General features: G+C 43.4%; 2 protein-coding genes across 3 annotated transcripts in view; one reads left to right on the top strand and one right to left on the bottom strand.

Annotated features, from left to right (window-relative positions):
• LOC146610263 (low-density lipoprotein receptor-related protein 1-like) overlaps positions 1-27,070 on the top strand; it is an 80,739-nt gene that overhangs the window by 34,482 nt on the left and 19,187 nt on the right. For both annotated transcript variants that reach the window (XM_085345168.1, XM_085345169.1), the window contains 39 exons: positions 4,360-4,522; positions 4,923-5,145; positions 5,959-6,148; positions 6,258-6,401; positions 6,529-6,765; positions 6,915-7,095; positions 7,419-7,641; positions 7,730-7,919; positions 8,014-8,136; positions 8,416-8,556; positions 8,833-8,958; positions 9,366-9,482; positions 9,586-9,666; positions 9,753-9,920; positions 10,974-11,156; positions 11,887-12,084; positions 12,225-12,470; positions 12,743-12,940; positions 13,960-14,164; positions 14,315-14,479; positions 14,710-14,954; positions 16,524-16,655; positions 17,611-17,838; positions 18,048-18,222; positions 18,454-18,548; positions 18,674-18,823; positions 18,923-19,063; positions 19,173-19,301; positions 19,390-19,521; positions 19,600-19,734; positions 19,823-19,952; positions 20,085-20,211; positions 20,851-21,002; positions 21,089-21,213; positions 21,389-21,763; positions 25,616-25,805; positions 25,997-26,201; positions 26,308-26,500; positions 26,890-27,015. In XM_085345168.1, the coding sequence (XP_085201294.1) occupies positions 4,360-4,522; positions 4,923-5,145; positions 5,959-6,148; positions 6,258-6,401; positions 6,529-6,765; positions 6,915-7,095; positions 7,419-7,641; positions 7,730-7,919; positions 8,014-8,136; positions 8,416-8,556; positions 8,833-8,958; positions 9,366-9,482; positions 9,586-9,666; positions 9,753-9,920; positions 10,974-11,156; positions 11,887-12,084; positions 12,225-12,470; positions 12,743-12,940; positions 13,960-14,164; positions 14,315-14,479; positions 14,710-14,954; positions 16,524-16,655; positions 17,611-17,838; positions 18,048-18,222; positions 18,454-18,548; positions 18,674-18,823; positions 18,923-19,063; positions 19,173-19,301; positions 19,390-19,521; positions 19,600-19,734; positions 19,823-19,952; positions 20,085-20,211; positions 20,851-21,002; positions 21,089-21,213; positions 21,389-21,763; positions 25,616-25,805; positions 25,997-26,201; positions 26,308-26,500; positions 26,890-27,015 (6,687 nt within the window). The remainder of the gene's footprint in view (positions 1-4,359; positions 4,523-4,922; positions 5,146-5,958; positions 6,149-6,257; positions 6,402-6,528; positions 6,766-6,914; positions 7,096-7,418; positions 7,642-7,729; positions 7,920-8,013; positions 8,137-8,415; positions 8,557-8,832; positions 8,959-9,365; positions 9,483-9,585; positions 9,667-9,752; positions 9,921-10,973; positions 11,157-11,886; positions 12,085-12,224; positions 12,471-12,742; positions 12,941-13,959; positions 14,165-14,314; positions 14,480-14,709; positions 14,955-16,523; positions 16,656-17,610; positions 17,839-18,047; positions 18,223-18,453; positions 18,549-18,673; positions 18,824-18,922; positions 19,064-19,172; positions 19,302-19,389; positions 19,522-19,599; positions 19,735-19,822; positions 19,953-20,084; positions 20,212-20,850; positions 21,003-21,088; positions 21,214-21,388; positions 21,764-25,615; positions 25,806-25,996; positions 26,202-26,307; positions 26,501-26,889; positions 27,016-27,070) is intronic.
• On the bottom strand, positions 22,657-23,788 carry LOC146610264 (galanin receptor type 1). Its single transcript, XM_085345173.1, has one exon. It carries the CDS (start codon positions 23,737-23,739, stop codon positions 22,702-22,704), a length of 1,038 nt encoding a protein of 345 aa, XP_085201299.1. The 5' UTR covers positions 23,740-23,788; the 3' UTR covers positions 22,657-22,701.

The following is a 27,070-nucleotide window of genomic DNA, read 5'->3' on the forward strand; positions in this document are numbered from 1 at the left end:
ATAATCTCCTGCTGTCCGCTACATGTGTGAAAAGGAAGCTGCAGACAATGTCTGGACCTGATTCACTGGACATTCATGTGTATAAACTGCTTATGTCTGTTCTGTTTAATAGAAGCAGGGATCAGGTGCTCTAGTAATAGCACGCTGGGCAGACTTAGGGATAGGTGTAGGGTTGATGCAGGGTTCACATGAACTGGTTGATTTATAGCTTTTGGGAGCCTGAAAGAGAAGCGCAGATAAGTGTACAAAGGTTCCAGATGTGGCCAGCTCTGTCTGCATGTTTAATTCTCCTACTGTGAAGATAAAAGGAGAGCAGAGCTGACCCGTCCCATCCTCTCCACCCTCTAAGCGGAGCTCCACAGCAGGGACCAGCACATCTCACCATGTCTGTCTTTCTGATGTTGTCCTTTTTGGGCATCTTTTTCAGAAGGTTTCATGTAAGGTTTTTGTCTTTCATCAGATCTTCTTATCTAGGTAATTACATCTCCTTTTTACTTGTTCCAGGGGGAGATTTGCCATAGTATAACTGCCTCTTAAATAGAGGTCAAATGTCACATCCCTGTAGACAAGCATAATCGCAGTACTCCCAAAACTCTGCTCTTTAGGGGTCAGTGACGTTTTTGTGCAGATTAATAGGATCTTCTTGGCACAAAGAGGATTATGGAAGCTGAAAAATCAACATCTTTCCTGCTTTGTACTGACATGTAAATATAAGAAGACATTTGTCTAGTTTGAAGAACTGCTAAGGCTGTGGCCTTGTATGCTTCCTATTTTTTTTTTTTAAACCTTTCCTCCAAGTGCTTTAAGCTGTAGGTGTAACAGGCAGGAAGAGAAAAAGGGGGTTGGAGGGTAGAGTGGTTAGATGAGAAGAAAGAGGTGGGTTCATTCAGTTTCCCAGCAAACTTTCCACTTACCAGAAGCTGCATCAGTGGAGACGTCAACAGACTGCCTGGCTCTCTGGAGTAAGGGGCTCCGTAGGTTGTTACACAACGCAGCAGTCACTGGGTTGCACAACTGTCTCTGTACTCTGTATATGAATCTAATCAATGCCTTGTGCAGGCGTGCTTCCAGCTGGATTTTTGTAGAGGAGTTGGGTTTTAGGAGAGATACCAATGGGAATATCACTATCCCTTTTAACTTCATGAGAAACTTTTTCTTTTGTCAGAATTCTGATCCTGGTGTTTTTGAAACACCCAGGACTGCTGAACATTTGCTACTTGCCTATATAGTTTTGGCCATGTTGTTTTTTAGTTTAGTTAATGTATAGTCAGTTTTGATGTGAGATGGTCAGAGTTATCAATCTTCTCCTCAATCGCATAAAAATGTGTTATTTATGGCATTTCATCAAGCAAACTTCAAATCTCATGTAGTCCTTGCATTTTGAAGTTCTGTGCCGCTTTGATCGAAGCATTGCTGCAGCGTTCCAGTGCAGTTATTTCTCTAAATGCTCAAAGCTTGGGGAGAGGTTACTGGCTCACTTTCAGATGTGTTAACGCATGCAGCCCAAATTAAAGTTGGCGCTTTCTGATTTTGGTCCCTTTGTTTTGGTCATGATGTGGTCTCCATCCAAAAACAGTTTTTGGTGTTTAAGATGATTAAATGGGGACACGTTGGCAATTACAAACAATTAACTGTGATAGATTGGCAAAAACTACTGATTGAGTCAAACTGATTGCAACATACTGACAAACTGTCTGCATTTACAAATTGGACAACAGTTCTTTATAAACCTGTCAATCTGTCTGAGAGGGAGGGAACCAGGTGACCACTGTAGATTGTGAGTGGTTGAATGTGTTGCTCAAGAGTGTTGCACGTTGCACGCGGTGACCAGCAATGCCCCAAATGGACAACCAGTTGATCACCACAGTACCTGCAGTCTGATTGCAAGTAGCTGTGGTGATTAGAGCAGGGCGATATGGCCAAAAATATTTATCACGATATATATTTGAAAATTTGCAATAACGATATAACCGACGATATAATTGATGCGAGACAAAATACAACTCCACAACATTACTAGCGCAAAAAGACAACCTTCCATTTATTTTCACTTAAGAAGCTGGTTTTTATGTACATTAAAGCTTTATAAAAATGTAACAGTGCAAATGCAAATTCCTTGCTGAAAGTTTAACCAAAAGGCATTTCCAGTAGAAATGGGCTGACATATCCTGAGCATAACCATGTATAATATCCACTGAAGTTAAAAAGAGGTGCTTTGCAACATTAAACTGCAGTGTGCAGTACGTATTTTTTGGACCATAAGGTGCACGGGATTATAAGGCACATTGAGCTAAACAAAGCAGTCAGATAAATCAAACTTTATTAAACTCATTCTTCTTGCTTCCTCCACTTCTGTACCATTGTTTCATTAATGTTGAATTCTCTGGCAGCTGCTCTATTCCCATGTTGTTGCAGTATATTAATGACTAACCTCATATTGTGGATGGATTATCTCAGTTGTTCTCCTGACTGAAGTTTGGTCCGTTTACAACATCCTGCCATGCGATTGCATTTGTCTCTAACCATGAAGAACCTTCACGTTAACTTTTATAAGTGGAAAAGTGTTAGTGTTCGTCCTCCAGCTTCACTGTTTATGTTATGCTAACATAGCTGTGTCGCTAGCGATCACGTAGCACATCATTATATACCAGCTAGCCCAACTTCAGTAACCCTACAAACGTCACTGCTGTTTAGTTTCCTGTCTTCATTTATGTTGGAAGTGATAGCAGAGCTGTACGTTTGATTTTTTTTCAGAAATCTCTCAGTCAGAACATGCAATATCATGCTTAGGTAACTAGCGAAACTAGCGAGCTAACTTCCGCTAGCTTCCTGCTAACTTCTAACTCCGTTAAATGTAATAACTTTTGTTTTCATGGATGCCTGGAAGTTAAACTTTATAGTTACACCTGGTAAAGCAGCAATGCTGATCGTTTTATTAAAGATGAAAGAATTTAGACAGTTTTTAACTCTAAGTGATGCTGCAGTGTTGTTTGACCTGAAGTTTACGGAGTTTAGGACCCAGATTACTCCCAGATTTAAGAGCATCTTAGTCCGACAAATACGACAATAACGACGGCCGCTTGCATGTTCTGCAAAAAATGTGCTTTGTTGTGTATCTGACGGACAAACACCAAACCAGTTCCACATCACGGAAGTTGCACCATTTTTACAAACCAATTCTGGTTCATCTGTTTCACTCAACAATCGGCCATGTGCGTATGAAAACAAAGGCACTGCGCATGTGCGTTTTACTCCCATTCTATCGCGATATTTCATTTTCCTATCGTTGCCTAACATTATACCGGTATTACCGTGAACGGTATAATATGGCCCAGCCCTAGTGGTGATTGTGGAAAAAATTCAGTGCCATCAGCGGGTAGCCACCTATTTATTTATTTAACTCTACCTAGCGAGGATATTGCCACCCTACTTTCGGTCTAGTGTAAGAGAGCCATTAGATTTGATCTGTTTACATCCTTTTTAAAAAAAAATTCTTATCAGAGTTTATATTATAATCTAAATGCATATAATGAAGAGTTGGAAATTTTAGCAGAGGTTTGGAAAGGCACCTCAGGTTAACACACTTGAAATGGTTAATGGAGGCATATGTAAACAAGAGCGTGTGTGTGTGTGTGGTCACTTTGATAGTGTGTGTGCGTGTGTGTGTGTGTGCAGTGATCTGGTTTGCTTTTAAAGAATATGCAGTGGAATCTGTTAAAACAACCATCTCTTCCCATCAGTGCATCCATCTGCAAAGTTTCTTCCTTAAACTGACTTAAAGTGGATACAAAATGTTGACATCCTTCATGAAGGTGTCGCAAGAGTTTCGGGTCAGTTTGACTCATATTAGCAATCATGTAGACCCTTCTGCACTGCACACATGCAATTAATGGGTCAGTGTCAGCTTAATACTTAATAATCTTACTCAAGAGCATGTCTTCAGACATGAGGTCTGCGAGGGAATTCTGTCTTACTCACTGATAAGAGTTTACAAAGTTTAGAAAGTGCTGGACTTCACCTCTAACTCTTAACACAACACCTTTTTCTTTTCCTTTCCTTCCCCGCACTCTACATGCCTTAATCAAACACAAGTGGAATGTTTGTAATGGACAACCTGCAAGATTACACAATAAATAACATTAATTCATTGCTGCTATTTTTTTTGTATCAAGATAGCAGTAAGTATAAGTATTCTTGGAACGGTTCCTGATATCATAAAATTAAAAAAGAGTATTTGGATTCATTGTGGTTTATGACTAAGAGTTATATGACTGTACTCCCACAACCCTGTTTTTTCTTTCTTTCTTTATCCTGTTGTTTCATCCTCTTCTCTCCCTTTCTCTCCTCTGCGTCCATCAGATGTGGAGCAGATGGCTATAGACTGGCTGACTGGCAACTTCTACTTTGTGGATGACGTGGACGACCGGGTGTTTGTCTGCAACAAGAACGGCAAAACTTGTGTGACCCTGCTGGACCAAGAGCTGTACAACCCTAAAGGCATCGCCCTGGACCCAGTGATGGGGTCTGTATTTGCCTCCAGGCTCCTTGACTTAAGATTGCCCTCATCCTGTTTTAGCACTGCTCAACAGGAAAATGCTGTCTTATGATCAGGCGACATGCTGACCAAGCAGCCAGGCGAAAATCAGAGCACTTTCTCAAGACACAGACCTAGACGGGATCCTTCTTTCCGACATAAATACTTCCATGTTGGTTGTTTCAAGTTCCTGATACTGACAATCTGTTATCTGGTAGTTCCTTTTAAAAGGATCATTTCTCTTTTTTGCGATTGTCTTTAAATAATTTTATTTAATTCCGATGTCTAATACAGTTGTCCTAGTTGTGGTCAACTAAATTTATCTAGTCCATTTCCTTTTCTGTGAAACCTTCTGTAATTGAAATCTATCCTCTTCCCCCTGCTACAGAAAAGTGTTCTTCACAGACTATGGGTCTACACCGAGGGTGGAGCGTTGTGACATGGACGGGCAAAACCGCACTAAGCTGGTCGACAGTAAGATTGTCTTCCCCCACGGTATCACTTTGGACCTGGTGAACAGGTTGGTGTACTGGGCTGACGCTTACCTGGATTACATCGAAGTGGTGGACTATGAGGGCAAGAATCGGCACACCATCATCCAGGGTCTGATGGTGAGGATTTGAGGATCAGTGTAACCATAAGAAATACACCTAATCACACGCAAACGCACTCAAGAATAAAGGCATGCATCTTATCAACCCAGCTTGGTACTCACAAAACATCTGTTTTCCATATCTCTGATTTAATCGTATGTTTGGAGAAAAAGCTCTTTTCCCGTTTCCCGCAAAGAGTGCATGCCTCTCCTGGGGATAGGTCCTTTTTATTGCCTTGATTGATATTACTTAAAGAGTGTGTGATTTTCCTGGCTAGTGCCTCGCTAAACATATTAGTCTGGCCCTAGTGGAGCTTGGCTCAAACTTATAGGGAAGTAATGATCTTAATGAAATCAGGACTGTGGTGGTGGTGTGTGTTTGTGTGAGAGGTGGAGGGAGGTAATGTGATCTCAGCCCATACATCTTTCTGACAGCAGAGGAGAGCTGCACAGAATAGACCCTTATAAAAGTAAGACCCCTCTCTCCTTTACAGCAGATGAGGAGTGAAGCCTTTGTGCTGCTCCGTGCCAAGTTTACTCAGACACTCGCTCTTTATCTGTCTGTCTGTCTGTCTGTGTTTCTCTAGTTTTCTCTGTCTTACAGAGATTATTCACATTCTTAAATTTAAACCGATCAATTGCTCAATAGACAAGTTGAATTAAGCTGGATTTGCAGGACAGTGTTGAAGATAAAATGTGCACAAACAATATTGCCCAAACTATTAGTCAGCCAGCTTGAGCAAACCCTTTTGCTAAGAATGCAGAGATATTATGTCTGACATGCAACATCTCTTTTTTCCCCTCAATGTTTTTCTCCTTTATCTTATTTCAGATCGAGCATCTGTATGGGCTGACTGTATTTGAGAACTATCTCTATGCAACAAACTCGAACGAAGGCAACCTCAACTCCAAAACGACCGTGATTCGAGTAAACCGCTTCAACAGCTCCGACTTCCAGGTGGTGACCCGGTTAGATCGGGGAGCTGCGCTGCACGTGTACCATCAGAGACGTCAACCTCAAGGTGCGCAGTGAGACTTTTATAAACGTCCACAAATAACAGTTACTGCCAGGCAAATGTGTTTTCAAAGCAAATCGTTACATAACTGTTGTGCGCTTGTTTCCTCGCTCAGTGCGTAGTCACGCGTGTGCTTTGGATCAGTTCGGAAAAGCTGGGGGCTGCTCTGACATATGTCTGCTGAGCAACAGCCACAAGACCCGAACCTGCCGCTGCCGCTCGGGCTTCAGCCTCGGCAGCGATGGCAAATCCTGCAAGAGTGAGTGAAGAAATTGATTTGACAAAGATGAAAACCTTTTGACTTGATGATGGGAGATGGGAATGAAGTAATAGTGGTTTGAAAATCTCTGACAGAATAATTGTTCATTTATGATGCTTCTCTGCAGAGCCGGACCACGAGTTGTTCTTGGTGTATGGCAAGGGTCGTCCTGGAGTCATCAGGGGCATGGACATGAACGCTAAAGTGCCCGATGAGTACATGATTCCGATCGAGAACCTAATGAACCCCCGAGCATTGGATTTCCACGCCACCAATGAATTCATATACTTTGCTGATGCCACAAGCTACATCATCGGGCGGCAGAAGATAGATGGCACAGATAGAGACGTCATACTGAAGGATGGTAAAGACTGAAAATTCAGGCTACTAAAAAGAATTTGTGGATAAAAAAAAAAAATAATGAAGTCAGCTTATTTCAGATTCAGTTCTATTTATTCTTTTGGATTGGACAGCCAGTAGCTTTTTCACACTGACTACTTTTGCTTATCTCAGGTATCCACACGGTAGAGGGAATAGCAGTAGACTGGATGGGAAATAATCTTTACTGGACAGACGATGGACCAAAGAAGACTATCAGTGTTGCCAGGCTGGAGAAGGCTTCACGGACCCGCAAGATTCTCATTGAGGGCAAGATGAGCCACCCTAGAGCCATTGTTGTGGACCCCCAGCACGGGTGAGACTTGAGGGAGGGGCTGTTAACTTAATGAATCTTCTTTCCATCAGCATTCAGTTGAGATGAAGTATGTTTTGAGTGCCTTGCAGTTGTGTGGGCTGCTTACACGGTAGGTTTTTGTTTGACTCGCTGGTCACATTTATGTGTAGGAGCTGGCAGGTTTTCAAGAGATTCTTTTCTTTTAGATACTCCCTCATTTGCTTTGTTGTGGGATGTTGCATCAAAGAGCATCACAGCGTAAAGCTATATTTAACAGGTTCTGCAGTTCAGATCCAGAAATGTCTCACCTTTCGAATGTGGTAATACCTCACCTTGTCTCCCAGATGGATGTACTGGACTGACTGGGAGGAGGATCCCACAGAGAGCAACAGAGGCAAGATCAAGAAAGCTTGGATGGATGGTTCGCATCACCAAGTGTTCCTCACTAGCAAAACTGTCCTGTGGCCCAATGGGTTGAGTCTGGACATTCCCCAGGGAATCCTGTACTGGGTGGATGCTTACTACGACCGCATTGAGATGGTTTACCTAAACACCACTGAGCGAAAGGTTGGTGAAACTCTGGGACTATGTCGTATTTGTTGTCTGATTACAATTTTATCCTACTAGAATTTGAGATGCATTCTCGATTTAACAGGTGGTGTATGAGGGGCAGGAGCTTAACCATGCCTTTGGCTTATGCCACTACAAACAATTTCTGTTTTGGAACGAGTACCGCGGTGGCAGCATCTACAAACTGGACCAAGTCACTAAAACAGTCACTCTACTCCGCAATGAGAGGCCGCCCATATTTGAGATCAGAGTGTACGATGCACACCAGCAGCAAGGTACGTATCCTTCTACTTATTTTTTCCCTTTTCCCATTAAACATAAGATGACGTGACACTGTTTTGCGTCTCTTCCCACTTTGACTTCGTGTAGGAACCAACGCGTGTCGAGTCAACAATGGCGGCTGCAGCAGTCTGTGCCTCGCCATTCCTAATGGCAGATCCTGCGCCTGTGCTGATGATCAGATCCTTGATGGCAATAACGTTACTTGCAGAGGTACTTAGCTGTCTTACCAGTAGAAGATGATATTGCTTGGCAGTACAAGAGATGAGTTTAAAACAAAATCAACACCTTGCTTTCAATTTGCAAGATATTTTAAATGTTAGTGTTTCCAAATGTGTGCAGAAATTCTAACTAAGCTCCGTCAATATTTTTATAACTTTAAGAGCTGACTAACAAAAGCTAACTTGGTCACTAAAAAGCTTTTGTTCACATGCTCGCTTCTTGTCTCAATGGCTCATCTGTTTCTGCTCCTACCCCTGATCTCCTCTCTAGCCAACCCCGCCTACGTTCCCCCGCCCCAGTGCCAGCCTGGGGAGTTTGCTTGCAAGAACAACCGCTGCATCCAAGAGCGCTGGAAGTGTGACGGGGACAACGATTGTCTGGACAACAGCGATGAAGCCCCTGAGCTCTGCTGTAAGTGTGCCGCATCATTGTCATGGTTACACAGCAACACAAAGATAAACAAAAGGGTGTTTAAGGGTCTTAGCTAACGCAACCTGACAGAGGGCAAACTAAAGTTTCCAACATCTGTCTCTTTCCATGCGGCGTTTACGTGGCTGCTAACTCTGACATCATGAGTCGATACCGAAAAGCAAAGGGTCACATTCGACTAGAATGTTCTTCATTTGCTACTTTGACAGACTTTGAACCGTTTTCTAAGATTTTGTTCTTTTCTGTTTCTTCCCCCAGACCAGCACACCTGCTCAGCCGAGCGATTTAAGTGCCAAAACAATCGTTGCATCCCCCTGCGATGGCTGTGTGATGGTGACAATGACTGTGGAAACGATGAGGATGAATCGAACACCACCTGCTCTGGTATATACAAGCTGAGTTGCATCTAGTTCGGAGAGCATACAGAGAGGGAGAAAGAGAGTAAATTCCAGACCATACAGCTGTGCTCATATCGGAAAAGAAATGATGCAGTCATCAGAGGATGACTCCGCTTTAAAACTGTTTTAATTGGAGGAAGCATGTAAGAGTAAAGCGATCCAAAGTGATCTGTTAGTTTTCATTTAGTCATGCAGCAGATGCCAGCAACAATCTACAAAGAGTTCAGGAAGATGTATAAATCTTTAGCACCATTAGTTAAAGCTCTCTGAGTGTGTCAGATAGATTGAAAGCGACTGGAAGTACTTTTTGAGGCAATTTCGCATGGTTTGATTCTGTAACAGCGCAGACCCTAAAAAATAAGCAGAGAACAAATGTATAATTTCCCCTTTCAGCTCGCACATGTCCACCCAACCAATACCCCTGTGCCAGTGGGCGCTGCATCCCCATCTCCTGGACATGCGACCTTGATGATGACTGTGGAGATCGCTCAGATGAACCTGATTCCTGTGGTGAGTCTTTATTGCTCTTTCATTTTGTTGCTCTTCCTTGAATATCACATTTTTCTCTATAAATATTTTTTAAATACACTCCTCTTTTGCTCCCTTTCCGCAGCGTATCCAACCTGTTTCCCTCTCACCCAGTTCACCTGCGCCAATGGCCGCTGCATCAATATAAATTGGCGCTGTGACAACGGTGAGTATCATCCCTCCCTTCCCCACTTGTCACGCTGTACTGTAGAATCCAATCTAAAAATCTTGCGTGTGTGCGCTGATGTACAGACAATGACTGTGGAGACAGCAGCGACGAAGCAGGCTGCAGCCACTCTTGTTCCAGCGTCCAGTTCAAATGTAACAGCGGCCGCTGCATCCCAGAATACTGGACCTGCGACGGCGACAATGACTGTGGAGACTACAGTGACGAGACTCATGCCAACTGTACCAACCAAGGTAATTTAGCTCAAACTGAAATAGTCCTGCTCTAACTTGTTTTTGTTATGGTAGCGTCTGCTCTCGTGTCTTGTAGCTGAGTCAGGTTCTCGTTGTCATTTATCAAAGATGCTATCATTATATTTACAGGTTGCTATTTGCACTCATAAAGGGGTTGTCACAACGTCACAACATGTTTAGCTTCTCCCTATCCCACTTCCTGTACTCCACATGCCCCTACATGCTCTCCAGCTTCCTCTGATCCATTTCTGTTGCTATGTTTTGTGGTTAGACAACAAATCTCATAACTCTTTCATGGTGTCGTGCAACTAGCACAGATGTTTTGACTGTGCTGTAGCGATATGAACTTACATGTTTGGAGTGTTTCCTCGGGGTGTGCTGCTTTTTCATATGAACGACATCACATCTCAGTGTTGCACAATTACCTTTAGCCTTGCTCTGCCTAGAAGCTCCTGTGAACTGTGAGTGTCCGATGTTGTATGTACCGTTTGATCCATGCCGAAATGCTGTTAAGTCCCAGCATGCAAAATCCGGGCCCAGCGTGACCTGCTGGTCTAATGAGCAATCTGTGCTCTGTTGTGTGTGCCCGGCTGCGTGTGTTTGCGAGTTCTCTTGGCTGCCATCTGGAAGTTATTAAGTGAAATAAAATAAAACGGTTTCATCACTTTCCCCTATTATATATTGTGGTCCTGTGCCGCGAGGAGTCCAGTTTTATTTAGCTGTGCCGAACGCTGTCATAAGGAGATGTCACTGTGCCGTTTCTGCAGCGATGCATTTAATCTCTCCGCTACAGTCAGTGAGCCATGTGTATTATTGTTATTTGGGTTGGCTCAGAGTCAGGTTGTCACCCAGCATCCCAGGATACCTGCACAATAACTAATGACTGTAACGGCCTTTTCTTTCTCATCCCAGTTTTTTTGCTTTTGTTTTTTGGGCATCTGTTTGTGTGGTCTTTGTAGCTGTGAGCTGTGATTTCTGTTTTGTTCGTGTTTGATTGCTTCTCTGCACACATCATCACTTTTGCTGGCTAACTATGACATTTTGTCTCTCTAGCAACCCGACCTCCAGGTGGCTGCCACGGAGACGAGTTCCAGTGTCGCATGGACGGCCTGTGCATTCCCAAGCGCTGGCGTTGCGATGGCGACACAGACTGTATGGACCTGAGCGATGAGAGCAACTGCGAGGGCTTCACTCAGACTTGTGACCCTGCAGTCAAGTTCAGCTGCAGGGACTCTGGTGAGGAATTTGCCAGATGCTAGTTAAGGGTGAACTTTTTGGACAGTATGAATAAAAGATGTGATTATTTGTTGTGCAAGAAAGCAATGAAATGCTTTATCGCAGGAGGAAGAGAAAGTGGAAGATTTACTGACTGTCATGGATAATGTTCGACTGTTGCCACTGGTTTCCATTTTGTCATCAGGATTACATAAAAACTGGAACTTGGAAATCACTGTTTTTTGTGCTTGTGTCAATATAATGATGTGACTGTATTTAACTGTAAACTGTATTTAATAGAGGAATATAATAGAGATTGCCTCCAGACGTACGCAGTGATGTAAAATAGCAGTGCTTTCACTCATAAATGATTTTTGGATTTTCCTACAAGAAATGTGAGTTAAATAGAGATTCTTAAAATTTATTATAAACTTAATTTATTAACTGTTTTTTTTTATTTATTTCAAAACTGCTACATATAAGATTTGTCCTAAATATCTAAAAGACTTACTCTTTACTTTGTAGACAAGTTGCAAGTTAGACCACGATTCGCTGTCAAAGCAGCTGCGATGTCACAAATACAGCTTCCAGATGTGACGTTTAGTGTGCTCAAACAAAATGTACAAGTTTAAAAGAAGATCATCATTCTGTCCACTCAGTGCCGAAGCAGCATTGGCCAAAATGTATTTTTGAACGGTGCGCTAACTAAATGACACAAGCTTAAAAATGAGTATTTTGTGGTGTTTTTCAGCTCGCTGCATCAGCAAAGCCTGGGTGTGTGACGGTGACAGTGACTGTGAGGACAACTCGGATGAGGACAACTGCGAGGCATTGGTGTGCAAGTTGTCTCACCACGTGTGCGCTACCAACGACTCCATCTGTCTGCCTCCCGAGAAGCTGTGTGACGGCACAGACGATTGTCCGGATGGTTCCGATGAGAAACTTTGTGGTGAGAATATTCTGGAAAAACTTTGAACTCAGAAAGCACAACATCTGTTCAATGTTATGTTGTGCTTTAACTTACAATTTAACATTCAAAACACCTTTCTGGATAAACGCCAACCCTTTCATTTTATTTCTTGCCTGCAGACTTGTGTTCGCTGGGCAATGGGGGTTGTAGTCACAACTGCAGCATTATTCCTGGGGAAGGCTTCATGTGTTCTTGTCCGCTGGGCATGGAGCTGGGAGCTGACAACAAGACCTGCCACATCCAGAGCTTTTGCGCCAAACATCTCAAGTGTAGCCAGAAGTGTGAACAGGAGAAATCTAGTGTCAAGTGCTCCTGCTATGAGGGCTGGGAGCTGGAGTCTGACATGGAGAGCTGCAAAAGCACCGGTAAGCCTCCCCACGCCACCCCCCAAGACTTTTGTCTTGTAGAGATTTTTGTCTCACTTTGCTTTAAACTATTAGAGGATTTACTCCACTAATAATGTTTCTTCAGAAGGCTGAGCAGCCAGCATTTTGACATATTTATAACTAGAAATGTTATATGGAGCAAATGTGTGAGATGTGACAGGATTTGATCCATGACCAACGTGGGGTTTTCGTGAATTTGGGATTTGGTTTTTCCGTACGCTTTGCTGAGTGAGATTTCTTTTCTCCTTCAGATCCCTTCAAGCCTTTCATCATCTTCTCCAATCGCCATGAGATCAGAAGGATTGACCTTCATAAAGGAGAGTTCAGTGTGCTTGTACCAGGCCTTAGAAACACCATTGCTTTAGACTTCCACCTCAACCAGAGCACCCTGTACTGGACTGATGTTGTGGAGGACAAGATCTATCGTGGGAAACTGTCTGAAAATGGAGGTGAGTTAGCTTGTTGTGTTCTTTTTTTTTTTTTTTGCTCTGATTTTGTATCTTATAATCTTTTTGTTAAAGTAAAACAAAAATCTTGCAAGGTGGTGATTACATAAGCAAATCGTGATTTTGACCGAGCATTTCGTGGAAATTAACTTCCGCTGAACAAATACGCTCTAATTTCTCAGAGCCAATTGTTTTTTCAAAGAGGCTGTGGTCAGCAGTGGTGGTCTGTGACCCTGAATAAATCCCGCAGGTCATGGTCAGCCTTTCGTGCTCCAAAAACCCAGGTCTGCTCGCCAATCAAATTGTGTTCTCAGCACAGCACTAAGGGGGCACACGGAAGGCTTTGTCTCTTCCTATTTGTCTCAGTACTTGCTGTGCCTGACTGCAGCCAAAACACTGATGTAGCGTAGGAGGCACAACACACTGCTGTTCCAGTTCCCAGCCCTCCAAGTTTAACATTAAAACAAGGCTCCTGAGCAGGAACATTGTGACCAGCTCATAGATCACCTCCTGCTGCTTGTTAAGTAGGTCATTTCAGCAGCTCCAAAGTAGTGGGCATAAACTGGGTAGTGCCAGCGCCTTAATAAAGGAACCCTGGCCCACACAAAGACACATAAAGGCAGATATCACTCCACTGTTCTTTCAAGCACACTGCAAAGACATACCCGTCTCGCTCTAATTACTACTGGAAGGCATTTTAAGACATGTGTGCTTTAACCCGGAGCCAAAGATTGATCACAAGTTGTGGTTTTGCACTTAGTTTGCACTAAAGCCAAATGTTTGAGGTCTTGTGTGTTTTCTTAGATGTGGGGTTTGATTTGTCTTCAGGGGTGTTTGTGATAAATGTGCCATCTTGAGATTCTCTCTCTTTTAGTCAAAGTAACACAAACCATGCTCCCCCCCCATTCTTAAAACTTTGCTAGCATTAAAATTTCACATGCTATAAAATTGTCATGTTTGATGTGTAGCTTTAAAATAAAAATCTTCAAATTTTCCGTACGGATTTTCTCTGCTCCGGTCAGCCCTGACCAGTTTTGAGGTGGTGATCCAGTATGGGCTGGCTACTCCAGAAGGCCTAGCTGTGGACTGGATAGCAGGAAACATTTACTGGGTGGAGAGCAATCTGGACCAGATTGAGGTGGCCAAACTGGATGGGACCATGAGAACGACCCTGCTAGCCGGCGAAGTGGAGCATCCCCGGGCCATCGCCCTAGATCCTCGAGATGGGTAAGAACCATATATGGATGGATTCCAAACTTGGATATATATCTGATGGATATATTCATCCTACTGTTTCTTTCATTAACCAGTTCTCATGCGATGATGCTGTACACATCTGTAAAATCCCTCCTCACATTGATCATTTTCTGTCACCAGTATCCTGTTTTGGACTGACTGGGATGCAAGTCTGCCCAGAATTGAGGCAGCATCCATGAGCGGTGAAGGCAGACGCACCATCCACAGGGAGACCGGCAGTGGTGGGTGGCCCAACGGACTCACTGTGGACTACATGGAAAGACGCATTGTCTGGATTGATGCCAGGTAGCATCTGCCACTAGATTCTAAATATACGGCTCAGGTTGCACCGCATCTACCCACTTGCTTATTCCATCACCCACTCGCTCAGTTTTCTTCATCTCTGGCTGCTACACCAGTGTTTTGTTCTTTGCTTACAACAAACTACATTTAAAGAGCAAATAAATAACATGAACATACTTAACCTGATATGTCTCTGCTCTTACATACTATACATCTCTCTGTTGTTTCTCAAGGTCGGATGCTATCTACTCAGCAATGTACGATGGCTCGGGGCTGATTGAAGTGTTGCGGGGACATGAGTATTTGTCCCACCCCTTTGCTGTCACTATGTACGGAGGCGAGGTCTACTGGACTGACTGGAGGACTAACACTCTGGCCAAAGCCAATAAATGGACAGGACACAACGTTACTGTGGTGCAGCGCACCAACACGCAGCCCTTTGACTTGCAGGTCTATCACCCATCCAGGCAACCCCAGGGTATGTAGCATACCAGATAAAGAGGCATAGACATTCACAGAGAAACACATGCTTGCATAGGCAGAGCGACCGTGTCACACATTTACCCCTGCTTGTCAGCATGGCTGAATGTTTTTGGGCTGTAACTCTAAGGAGAAGGGTGGCGAGCTCACAGTTCATTGCTCACCATGTTATTCATGGCTCCTGTTTCCCCAAGACAGCTGACCTTTTAGACCTGCGAGACTTCTTGTCTCCTCACACTGTGAACGTTTTGGACACCTCCCGCTTTTGCCTTGTTGATCAAAAAGTCACCTCACTGTTTGGCATTTCCCACGGGCCGGGTAGGAAATAAAATCCTCCCCCTGCAACTTAAATGTCATATGTTGATCTGATCTCACAGACACGCATGATTGACAAGATTGCAAAAGGGTCGTCGGATTTATTTTTGAGCGTTTTGCCATGTCGCACTGTCACCTTGTTTAGTAGCCAGTGGTTAGGGGATCCCAAGGGTATGTGGGCAGTAGAGAGGCACTGGGTCTGTAATTGGTGACAGGGAAAGAGGGATCTGACAAAACTGTTGATTGACAGTTGCAACCAATAACTATGACAGTGACGAAGCAGCAAGCTGGGTTGACAGACCTGGAAGACAAAGGAAATGGGAAAGTACTTTACACTGCAGGCCACCTTTACCCTTTCACACACACATTTATACTCTGCTCTTGGCCCTTGGAGGGTTGGGGGTATTTCTATTGTCTTAAACTATGTCTGTTTCGGCTGTCCTTGATAAATAATAGCCAGTGTAAAATAACTGTGATGATATTGCTTCATACACTGGTCACAGTTTGAAATTTGCAATTGTTTTATGTTGAATGATAGCCTGAGCCCAGAATTTAGGATGACCGTCTCACACCATGACTGTTGCTGCTGCCTATGTGAATGAAATGACTGCAGCATGAAATGGCAATCTGACCATATCTATGGTGCTATTGTGGGGGAAAAAAGCTAAACTAAAAGCTAAACTAAAATAAAAATGGAAAACAAAATATTTGGAATTCCAATGCAGAAGAATGTGTAGCTGAGTTGTAGCAGAAGAAGCCTTGTTTGTACAATGAGTTCTCCAGCTGTTATCACAATCCTGTCAAGAGGAAGTAGCTCAGAAGCAAATAGTGGAGGAGCTGCAGCTGTGCAACCCACGATCTCACTCTTACACTGTGCAGTCTCCATGCATCTAACTTCATGTCCTGCACAAGTTGAATGATGCACATTGTAATGAATTTATACGTTTGTTATAGTCACGCAGTCTGTGGACTCCTTAAGGCACAAATCTTCCCCCCCCCCACTTAATTACCTTAAAGGCCAATAAATAAAGAGTAAAAGGTTAATTTAATTCCTCTGACACAAGCAGGCTCCAGCATGTCTCGGTGTAACACCACAATGCAGAGTTATTAGTATTATATTCACTGAAATCTTCAAAGCTCACTGTGAGCCTCCTCTTCCTGTGTTTCTCACAAAACACATCTCATCTGCATTTTTGTCTCTCTTGCTTTCTTGAAACATCCAAATTAATGTTTTTCCTTTCCTTCCTTTCAGCCCCCAACCCATGTGCCCCCGCTGACGGTAAACCCCTTTGCTCCCACTTGTGTCTCATCAACTTTAACCAGACCTTCTCCTGCGCCTGTCCTCACCTCATGAAGCTGCAGCCCGACAAGTACACCTGCAAAGGTAAGGACAGACCCGTTGTTTCACAGCAGAAAAGCGCACATCACCCACATTCTTTTTCCCCTTACCTTTTCAAATCCGCTGTGATGGAGGATATACAGACAGCGCTGTCACATATAATCCATTTCATCAAGGAGGGAGAGAGGGGCTTTGTGTTTGCTGGAATCTTTTCATGCAATTGTTTTGACTGCTACGGTGAGCCGTGTTGCTGAACAGGATATCTTTTCTGATAGAAGATCTGATTACGTCGCCTCCGCTTGCTCCATATTCCCTTCTTAGCTTTCAGTTCCATGTAATTTCATATAAAATCCTGTCACTGAAGATGAAGGGAAGTCTTCATTCGTTGCAGTTTGATTGCACGAGTGGGTTTCATGATGGTTTCGAAGGGTAGCTGTGGGGAATTTTTGTACATGTGTGCAGACGCTCTCTTTTTCATCACCTCATATTTTTGCATTTCTCCAAAAATGATCCAAACATGAGCCATTTAGATGTAAAAATAATTGGATGCACATTAAAACGAGAACTTTAATTAAGCACTTATATTCCACTCTGAACCAAATAAAATAAGTTTGGACCAAACTTTCTAATTCAGTGCTTAAAATCATTTGTTGTTTATGCTGATTATGCAGATTTTCAGTTTAGCAGGTGATATTTTATCTCTCTTAAGTATAAGAAGTAAAAACCTAACCCTGCCTAATTCCTTATTTAGAATGTATGTAGCTGAAAAAGGGGTGTTTATGCCTAATATGAAATTTCAACTTCAAGTCATTCTAAATCTTTCCTGACGTCTTCATTTCCAACATTGGAGTTGGAAAAACTGACATGTCTAATTTTACATGTTAAAAAAAAAACAGCCTGAAATATGCATTTTATTCCTCTCTTTCTAGTTTTGCATTCCTGCTAGAATAACGTGCTTTAGTAGATCTCATCTCATCCAGTGTTTGTTTCTCTTTTCCAGAGTCTCGCAAGTTCCTTCTTTACGCTCGTCAGATCGAGATCCGAGGTGTTGACATTGACAACCCCTACTATAACTACATAATCTCCTTCACCGTGCCGGATGTAGACAACGCGACAGTGGTGGATTATGATGCTGTGGAGCATCGGATCTACTGGTCAGATGTGCGAACACAGACCATCAAGAGAGCTTTCATCAATGGCACAGGGGTGGAGACTGTGGTCTCTGCTGGTAAGAACAGTCTCAGGAATATCCGTCAGTCCGTGATTTATTTACTTCTTTGCTTTTCTTTGTTTTTTTTAAAAAATAAGGCTCATAATTTAATATTCGCTGTAAAGTATAATAAGAGGGTTTGGGAAGATAAATAAAAACAGTTTTTGTTAGCACGCTGCATATTCTAAAAATCTGCAAAGCTTCATTTTGCTTCTGAAATTTGGCAGACCTTCCTAATGCCCATGGCCTGGCAGTAGACTGGGTGTCCAGGAACCTCTTCTGGACCAGCTACGATGCCAATAAGAAGCAGATCAATGTGGCCAGACTGGATGGATCTTTCAAGAATGCCGTCATCCAGGGACTGGACAAGCCCCACTGTCTAGTGGTCCACCCTCTGCTTGGGTGAGTGTTCCCGGCACTTAATATGTCTGCATTCAGTTTAATATGTCAGTTATTTCTCCTAATATTACTCACTTAAAGATTGAAAGGTTTTTCTTTTGTTGTTTACTTCTAGGTTATTTTTTTTTATTCCCTTCAAGTTTAGTCTTAATCTTTGATCTACTTTATCCTTGTTTAGTACTGTACTCTTCTTGCCTCTCTCCATATTTCATAATATTCACACTCCCATCACAGGAAGCTTTACTGGACTGACGGTGACAGTATAAGCATGGCTAACATGGATGGCAGCAACCGCACCACACTTTTCACCAACCAGAAAGGACCAGTAGGTGAGCAGATGTACCCCTATCAGTAAATAATACAGATTCTCTACAGAGTAAAAGCCCAGAACAAACATGTTAGTGTAGCACATGTACTATACATAAATAACAGCATGATTTTTATTTGCTTTCAGGCCTCTCTATTGACTATGAAAAGGAGCAGCTGTACTGGATCAGCTCAGGAAACAGCACCATTAACCGCTGTCAGCTGGATGGCTCTAAACTCGAGATCCTTGAAGGTGTTAAAGGCAAATTGACCAAAGCGACTGCGCTGGCTATTATGGGTAAGAAGAAAAGTGTAATACTTTAAGTTTATCATCCTTGTCCTCTGTATATTTATCATTTTTCTGTTGGCTTATATTCTGGTTACATCAATTATGTAGGAGACAAGCTGTGGTGGGCCGATCAGGGAACTGACCAGATAGGAACATGTGACAAGAAGGATGGAGGAAACTGGAAAGTTTTGCGAAACAACACCTCCCCAATGATGCACATGAGGATCTATGATGAGGATGTGCAGAAAGGTAACAGAAAAAGAGTTACATGTTCTGAAGTGGATGTAAAGTCTCCTGCATTTAATGCAAATACTAGTAAAGAAAATGTTTGTCTTTGTTCCTCTGATCTTTTCTTTAGCCGGTGTCAACCTGTGCAGTAACAACAATGGTGACTGCTCACAGCTGTGTTTGCCCACCTCTCCGACAACCAGGGCCTGCATGTGCACTGCCGGATACAGCCTCAAGACAGGCCAACAGTCCTGTGAAGGTAAGACACAGCTACAGTAACTAGAGTAGGAAAACTGGGAGAAGTGCATCGTGAGGCGAGAAATCAATAACCTAATCTCTCTGAGCAGGCATGGGCTCTTTCCTGCTTTACTCTGTTCACGAGGGAATCAGAGGAATTCCTCTCGACCCAGCAGACAAATCGGATGCCTTGGTGCCGGTTTCTGGAACCTCTCTGGCTGTTGGCATCGACTTCCACGCTGGTGAGTGACTCTAAGGGACGTCGAATAGATAACCCAGCTTGAGTGATATTTTTAAACCCGTTTTTGTGTGGTCTTCAGAGAATGACACAATCTACTGGGTGGACATGGGTCTGAGTACCATCAGCAGAGCCAAGAGGGATCAGACGTGGAGGGAAGATGTGGTAACCAACGGTATTGGCAGGGTGGAGGGCATCACTGTTGACTGGATAGCAGGTGTGGTCATGCAAAATGACAATCAAAATTAAACTGCTTGAGTAGAGATAAAAGATGCAGACTGATTGATGGACGTGTTCTTTTACAGGAAATATCTACTGGACTGACCAGGGCTTTGATGTGATCGAGGTGGCCAGGCTGAACGGCTCCTTCCGCTATGTTGTCATTTCCCAGGGCTTGGACAAACCCAGAGCCATAGCTGTCCACCCAGTGAAAGGGTAAGGCTCCTCGCCAGAAGATTCATTTTGCTTTCTGTAATAATGCTGCTTTAAGTTACTTGGCGTGTATTCCCAAGCATACTTCTTCCTCTGACTAAAGTTTCAAATACTCCCCTGCTTCTTTGGCTGCAGGTATTTGTTCTGGACTGAGTGGGGTCAGTATCCTCGTATTGAACGCTCACGACTGGATGGCTCCCAGAGGCTGGTCATGGTCAATGCGAGCATAAGCTGGCCAAATGGAATCTCCATTGATTATGAGGTGTGAACAACAACTGACCGCACTTAAAATCTTTCACACACTTGGCTTTATTAATAGAGGGTGTTTCCAACATCTAGTGTGCTAATTTATACTGTTATAGATACTTCCAGAGACTGGACTGTTGATCAGCTGATCTTTAAATGGATGCTCTTTCTTATGCCAAAAAGGTCTTTGTTTATTTTGAATATTAAAGTGGTAAAAATTAAAATACAGTGAGACAACATTCTCATTTGATCATTTCTAATCCATATCTATCCAAAACATTCTTTAGATTTTGAAAGGACTTTCTCTTGGATTCATTTTTTAAATAAAGTTAAAAAAGGATCTTTAAACCTTTTTTATTCTTTGGAGCGTCTTATCCAGTCTGGGAGTTTTATTAAAAGCCTAAAAGCTGTTAGATATTTAAAATTATAATTTAAACATTTCTTAATGTAAATGGTAATAATATTTTAAGAATAATGAGAATTTATTTTTAAATCGGACTCACCTAAATTCACTTGATATTCACTAAAAGCTTACATTACAAACTGGTTATCAGCTAACTGGTTTCCCAAATACAGGTTCAATTGAACTGAAATCTTAGGACTTTGGTCTGTCCTGAATAATCACAGTTGTTGTTTTTTTACTTCCTGTGCTCAGGAGGGTCTGCTTTATTGGTGCGATGCCAGGACAGACAAGATCGAGCGCATCAACCTGGAGACTGGAAAAAACAGGGAGCTGGTTCTGGGCAACAACAACATGGACATGTTTGCTGTATCTGTATTTGAGGAGTACATCTACTGGAGTGACAGGTCAGTCTTTATGTTGTTTTGAACAATACTTCATATTGTAAGAGTGTTCATTTACTGACTGTTTTATTCTTGTTCTGTTTTTTTAGGACCCATGCTAATGGCTCCATTAAGAGAGGCAGCAAAGACAACGCCACAGATGCTGTGCAGCTCAGGACAGGCATCGGTGTACAGCTCAAAGATATTAAAGTCTTCAATAGAGCCAGACAGACAGGTAAAAACAAACACATATTATCATAAGCTTAAAAAAGTTGCTTTTACTGTTGAAAATGTCCTAATAAGATGGCAGCTGCCTAATAATGACAAAATGAATCGCCACCTTTAGCATTTAACCGTGTTCAGTGTTCGTGTAACAGCAATGCTAATAAACTGTGTGACTCTCTCCACAGGCTCGAACGTCTGCAAAAACAACAACGGCGGCTGTGAACAGCTGTGTCTTTTCCGTGGGAATGGGGAGCGCACCTGCGCCTGTGCTCATGGCATGCTGGCAGAGGACAACCAAAGTTGCCGTGACTACGACGGCTACCTGCTGTACTCCGAGCGCACCATCCTGAAAAGCATCCACCTGTCCGACGAGACAAACCTCAACGCGCCCATTAAGCCGTTCGAGGATCCCGATCACATGAAGAATGTCATCGCTCTCAGCTTTGACTACCATGGCGGGGGAGGGAGGGGAGCCAACCGCGTCTTCTTCAGCGACATTCACTTTGGCAACATCCAGCAGATCAATGACGACGGCACAGACCGCAAGATCGTGGTGGAAAGTAAGTGCGGGGTCATCAGATGCATTTCGCGTTTCTGTCAAAGCGTCGGGAAAACCTTACGTTTTGCTGCTTTTAAGACTTCCCCACCTCTGTTGACAAATATTTCTGCTGCGTTGCTCTTTGCTGCCATATTTTTTTAAATCCTCTCCATTAATAATTGAATGTTGTCCCCTCTACGGTGTCAGCAGACACAATACAAGCATCCGGGAGGATCCGGTGTAATGAACACGCAGCTGTAACTCAACCAGTAGAGACTGACATCACTTCAGAGCTGCTACTGCTTGCGCACACCAACACCCACGCCCTGGTTTTTGCTTGTTTCACCACTGAAGAGCCTTTTAAATCCCGCTCTCTTTAAATAATTCAAGAGTGAAGTATCATATTTAAAAGCCCTGGACCAGAGCTGTTCACATCTAACAAGATTCAAAAAATGAATTATTTTGTTAAGTACAGCAGGAGAACAAGGAAGGTGCACAGGGTTTGTGTTTTTACTCATTTTGCATTGAGAACAAGGGTTTGAAGCAGTTTTAAGAAAGACGTCTTACATCGTGTACTGAATGTAGAACTTATTGAGCTCCAAATAAGCTCCAGCTCAGGTTAGAGGAGTGTATTTTATTAACTTTTGACATGATTACATAATCCCATTCTGTCATGTTTTAGAGACGTCTGTTGTCCAAGTTATTAACTAAAACGCACTGTTAATGAAACCAAGACTAGTCCTGTTTCCACATGTGCTAATGGAATAAAGTCAGTCATTGCTGGATGAAAAACGAATGTGGAAAAACATCAAGAAAGTGATCACTTTGGCAATCTGCAGTAAATCTCTTACATCTGGAATTAATTTTATTATATTTAATGTCACTGAGAGTTTCTTATGTAATATTTCAGCCTGTTTGGAGGTATTAACTAGTCTTAATTCCAGATCTCCTTCTGTAAAGTCAGTTTTGGCCTCTCCCTGAGGTACTGTCCTCCTCAAAAGGCCGTACCATGTCTCTGCTCATTGCATAAGGGCAGCCACTCACACAGTTTCTGCACCGTGCCCATTGCCTTCTTCCAAGCTCTAGTAAGTCTCGCCTAAACTTCTGAGACACAAAGCTGTAGAGTACAGGGTTTACCACACCCACTGAGGTTGCCAGCAGCCTGGCCACGATGGCAAATACTTTGTTGCCAGATGAGTCTTTTAAATGTCCTCCAATTAAGGAAAACATGAGGACATAGGAGGGCAGCCACAGGATGGTGAAGACGGCAACCAATAGGGCTGAAGTGTGAGTGACTTGTCTCTGGTAGCGTTCTAGCTGAGAGGCATTCCCCACCTGGCGTGCATATCGAAGAAAACAATAAATCTTTGCATACATCATTATAATGATGCCTAGTGGCAGAGCGAAGCCAAACAGGAAAAGGGCGATGCTGTAGACCAGCTGGCTGAAGTCAGACAGGAAGGCGAAGCACTGCACAACACTGGACACGGTGACTGTGCGAAATGCAAACTGCGGTGCTGCCAGAGCTGAGGCAGGCACCCAGAGCAGAGCTACTGTCAGTTTAATGCGCCTGTGCATTCGCAAGCGGAAGGCCCAGGTGGGGTGTACCACTGTAAGGTAGCGAGTCACAGCCAAAGCTGCCATGGTAAATACGGAGGCAACCGAGCAGGTCACGCCCAGGAAACTGATAGCTTTGCACAGGAAGCCGCCGAAAGGCCAGAAGCCCAGGGTGATAGCGGAGGTGTGGAAGGGCAGGCAGAGTAACAGCAGCAGGTCAGCAGCGCTCAGAACCAGAAGTAGGATGTCTGTGCTGTGTGGGGGCTGGTTCTGTTTCCTCCTCCTCCTAGTAAGAATGATGATGACCAGAGTTTGCCCTATGAGCCCAGTCAACAGAATCAGCCCATCCAAGATGGGGACTAAACATTTAATCAAAACCTCATCTGTTCCAGTCATTTTGCCCAGATTGCTTCTGTTCATCTGCTGCCCCAAACTCTCCATGCAATCCCCGCCGTAAGTCTGCTAAGCAATTAATTTAATATCTTGTTAATGTTAAGCAGCAGAACAGCTTGTTCATGTAGTCTCTGGGTGTTACAGCTGTTGGATCCAGTTTCCAGAGGAAAAAAAGACTCCGCCGAGGCAGTTAGTGGTTTCATGATGATAGTATTAGTTAAGCAGATAAGATCACACTGGTCAGCTGGCTTTCTCACCGACTCACAGGAAAAGGGGAGAAGAAACAGACTTGACTATATCTGGCACTTGCAGAGTCTTTTTCACACTGTGACTCTTATGGTTTCCGAGCCACTTGAAGAAATGTAAATCACTTAACGATGGTTGGATATGGTATTCCCCATTTCTGGGAAAATGGATCAGAAAAATGCACTGTTGTTATCAAGCTTTTCTTTTCCAGAAAACATGAAAGGATGACCTTAAAGGGCGGTCTTTGCAGAGTTGCATTTCCTTAGCTGCATCAGCTCGTCCTTTATAATGTAGTTACTCTGTGGCTGTATTGATTCTTGAAACCAAGCAACAGTGGACGAATCCATCCCAGTAGCTGCTAGTTGGCATTCCTCTCTAAAGGCAGTCAATGCACTTGACTTAAGTATTCCCATCAACCGGAGACTCATTGTCCATGTGAAAGCTCTTCAACCTGTAGACTCCGCCGGAAGAAGAGTTGCTCTGCATCTAATGCGGTGCTAAATCCGTTAAGGAAAAAAAAAAGATGAGGCGTGATGAAAATGAGGGTAACTAACGCTTAGTAATTCTCAGGCGCCACTCGCCCTGCTCTTGTTCTCCCTCGTGAGTGTTTGAAAGACTCTGTTCTGAGAGGTAATCATCTTCCTGTCAGGTTTTCTCTGTTGTTTGCACAGTCAGGGGGCTGAGCTGAATTACCCAGTGGGAGGGTGGGCCCTGGTGATCCTTATTACGTAATCCTGGCTTGAATCAGCTTTACTCATCACTCTTACTTGTTTGTGTGACTGTATTTGGCCCCAAGCTGCTCTTTTGGATTTATTTAAGTCTGTTAACAATGTGTTCAGCCTCAAAATTGTCCTGCATTACTGCTGATTATGGCACTTCGACATTTGTCTATTAAAAGGCAATTAAAGGCTTTCAGCTGAGAGCAAACAGTTATGTAGAGTATCCTTTTTTTTTATTGTCGGCTGTAAGTGGTCATAAATGTGGTTGCTAATGTAACTAAGCAGAGATGAATGCACACCGTGGAGCCTGCAAGGCTGCAGCACGGTATTCTTTTCCATGATGATGTGTGTCGCGTGGGTACCGAGAGGGGGGGGAAAAAGAGGAAAAATCGATGCAGGGGGAAGCTGCTTTGTCTTTACCCTGGCCTTTATCCCTAAAGTGACTCAACCTGTCCCAGTTGCAATTTTCTTCCCAGAACAAGAGTTCAGAGCTTGAATGAGAGTATCCACATGAAGCTGTGTTTGTATGTGCAGGCAGGTCGCCATAAAATGACACGATGAGACAGACTCTTTAAACTCTGTCCAAGAACAACAGCTGTGACGCACACTCGGTTCTGTATGGCATCACTTCCATTTTACTGTTCCCTGTTTCAGTGGCCGCTGCTTCCCCTCTATCTCAATCTTCGTCCATGTTTCACAGTTTATTAGATGATGCATGTGGATGGGGAAACCTTAAAAGCTCCACTTCCTCTTTAGTCTCATAGGTGCTCCGTGGTAACACCCTGACAGTGATTTATGATGTTGAATTCTCTGTAAAACTCCCACTAATGCCTCTAAGAGGTGATATTTTTTTAGTGTAATCTAAAGCATTTGTTAAGCCTTTTACTTCTCAAAGTGTTGGCCCGACACCAGGAAAGAACTCAAATCTGAAAAATCATATATTATATTTCCTATCACAGATGTTGGGTCAGTTGAGGGCCTGGCATACCATCGCGGCTGGGATACACTCTACTGGACCAGTTATACAACGTCCACCATCACTCGCCACACTGTGGACCAGAGCCGTTCTGTGGCCTACAACCGCAACACCGTAGTCACCATGTCTGGAGAAGACCACCCTCGAGCCTTTGTGTTGGACGAGTGTCAAGAGTGAGTCATTAATATTGAAATTTGCTGCTCTGCACTAAATCAGGGCCCAGTTCCAATACAATTATTCTTTTTCTCTTAAGCACTGGATTTATTTTTGGCTCAGTCAAGTGTAACTTTCTTTTTCTTTTACCAAGACGTTTTGGGAGCTCCCACTGCTCTTAATTCTTGTTTTCTGTTTGTTCCCACCGTAGTCTCATGTTCTGGACAAACTGGAATGAGCAGGCTCCGAGCATTATGAGGGCCTCTTTGAACGGAGCCAACGTGATCGTGATCATCGGCAGCGACATTAAAACTCCCAACGGCCTGGCCATAGATCACCGCGCCGAGAAACTCTACTTCTCTGACGCCACGCTGGACAAGATCGAGCGCTGTGAATATGATGGAAGCAACCGTTACGTAAGGCAGCGCTTTCCTTTTTGTTTGTTGTTTTTTGAACTTTCCCTAAAACATGGACTTGCGCCTCGTGTTTATGGAATTACACCTGCTGTTTTTTATGCCTCAGGTGCTGCTGAAAAACGAGCCCGTCCATCCGTTCGGTCTCGCTGTGTACGGAGATTACATCTTCTGGACTGACTGGGTGAGGAGGGCTGTCCTCAGAGCTGACAAGTACACTGGAGGAGACATGAAAGTGCTGCGTGCTGACATCCCTCAGCAACCAATGGGCATCGTTGCTGTAGCTAATGACACCAACAGCTGTGAGTATCACCACTGCTGCAATTTGGCCCCATTGCCATCAGGTCAACATTTTAATTTGCCCAGTAATTTGATTTATGTTTATATAACTGCAAAATGAATGAAATTCGGCTGTAGTTTGTTTAGTGTATGACACTGTGGCAGGTATCATGTTTACTGTCTGCATTATACCTGCATGTGCACACGTTGCCAGGCTGCTAACACTTAGCTGTAAGTGGAGGTATACAGAGCTGCTGCCATGTATATAATAAAAACCCAACTTCCACAGGCTTTTAAATATTGCCAAGCTAGAGAGTTCATGCAAATGTTCATAACTGCAAGAAATGTAATATCAGCATGCTTGTCAGTCATTCGACGTGCAGTTTAAAGAGCTTCTAAAAAAATTCCTCAGGTGAATTTTCTCCTTGCCGAACAAACAACGGAGGTTGCCAGGACCTGTGCCTGCCTACGTCCGACGGCCGGGTCAACTGCAGCTGCCGTGGAGACCGGCAACTCCTCGAAGACAACACCTGTTCTCGTAAGAAAGAGGAAGAATTAAACTTCATAACGTTGCCGTCTTCATCAGAATGGAT

Source organism: Diplotaxodon limnothrissa, linkage group LG20, assembly GCF_057381915.1.
Source record: "Diplotaxodon limnothrissa isolate DT_005_m linkage group LG20, D_limnothrissa_male_GT1.1, whole genome shotgun sequence".
NCBI classification, from domain to species: Eukaryota; Metazoa; Chordata; class Actinopteri; order Cichliformes; family Cichlidae; genus Diplotaxodon; species Diplotaxodon limnothrissa.

What these genes read in the sequence shown, in the direction of transcription:
- LOC146610264 (XM_085345173.1), bottom strand. Translation starts at nt 23,739, where the DNA reads ATGGAGAGTTTGGGGCAGCAGATGAACAGAAGCAATCTGGGCAAAATG.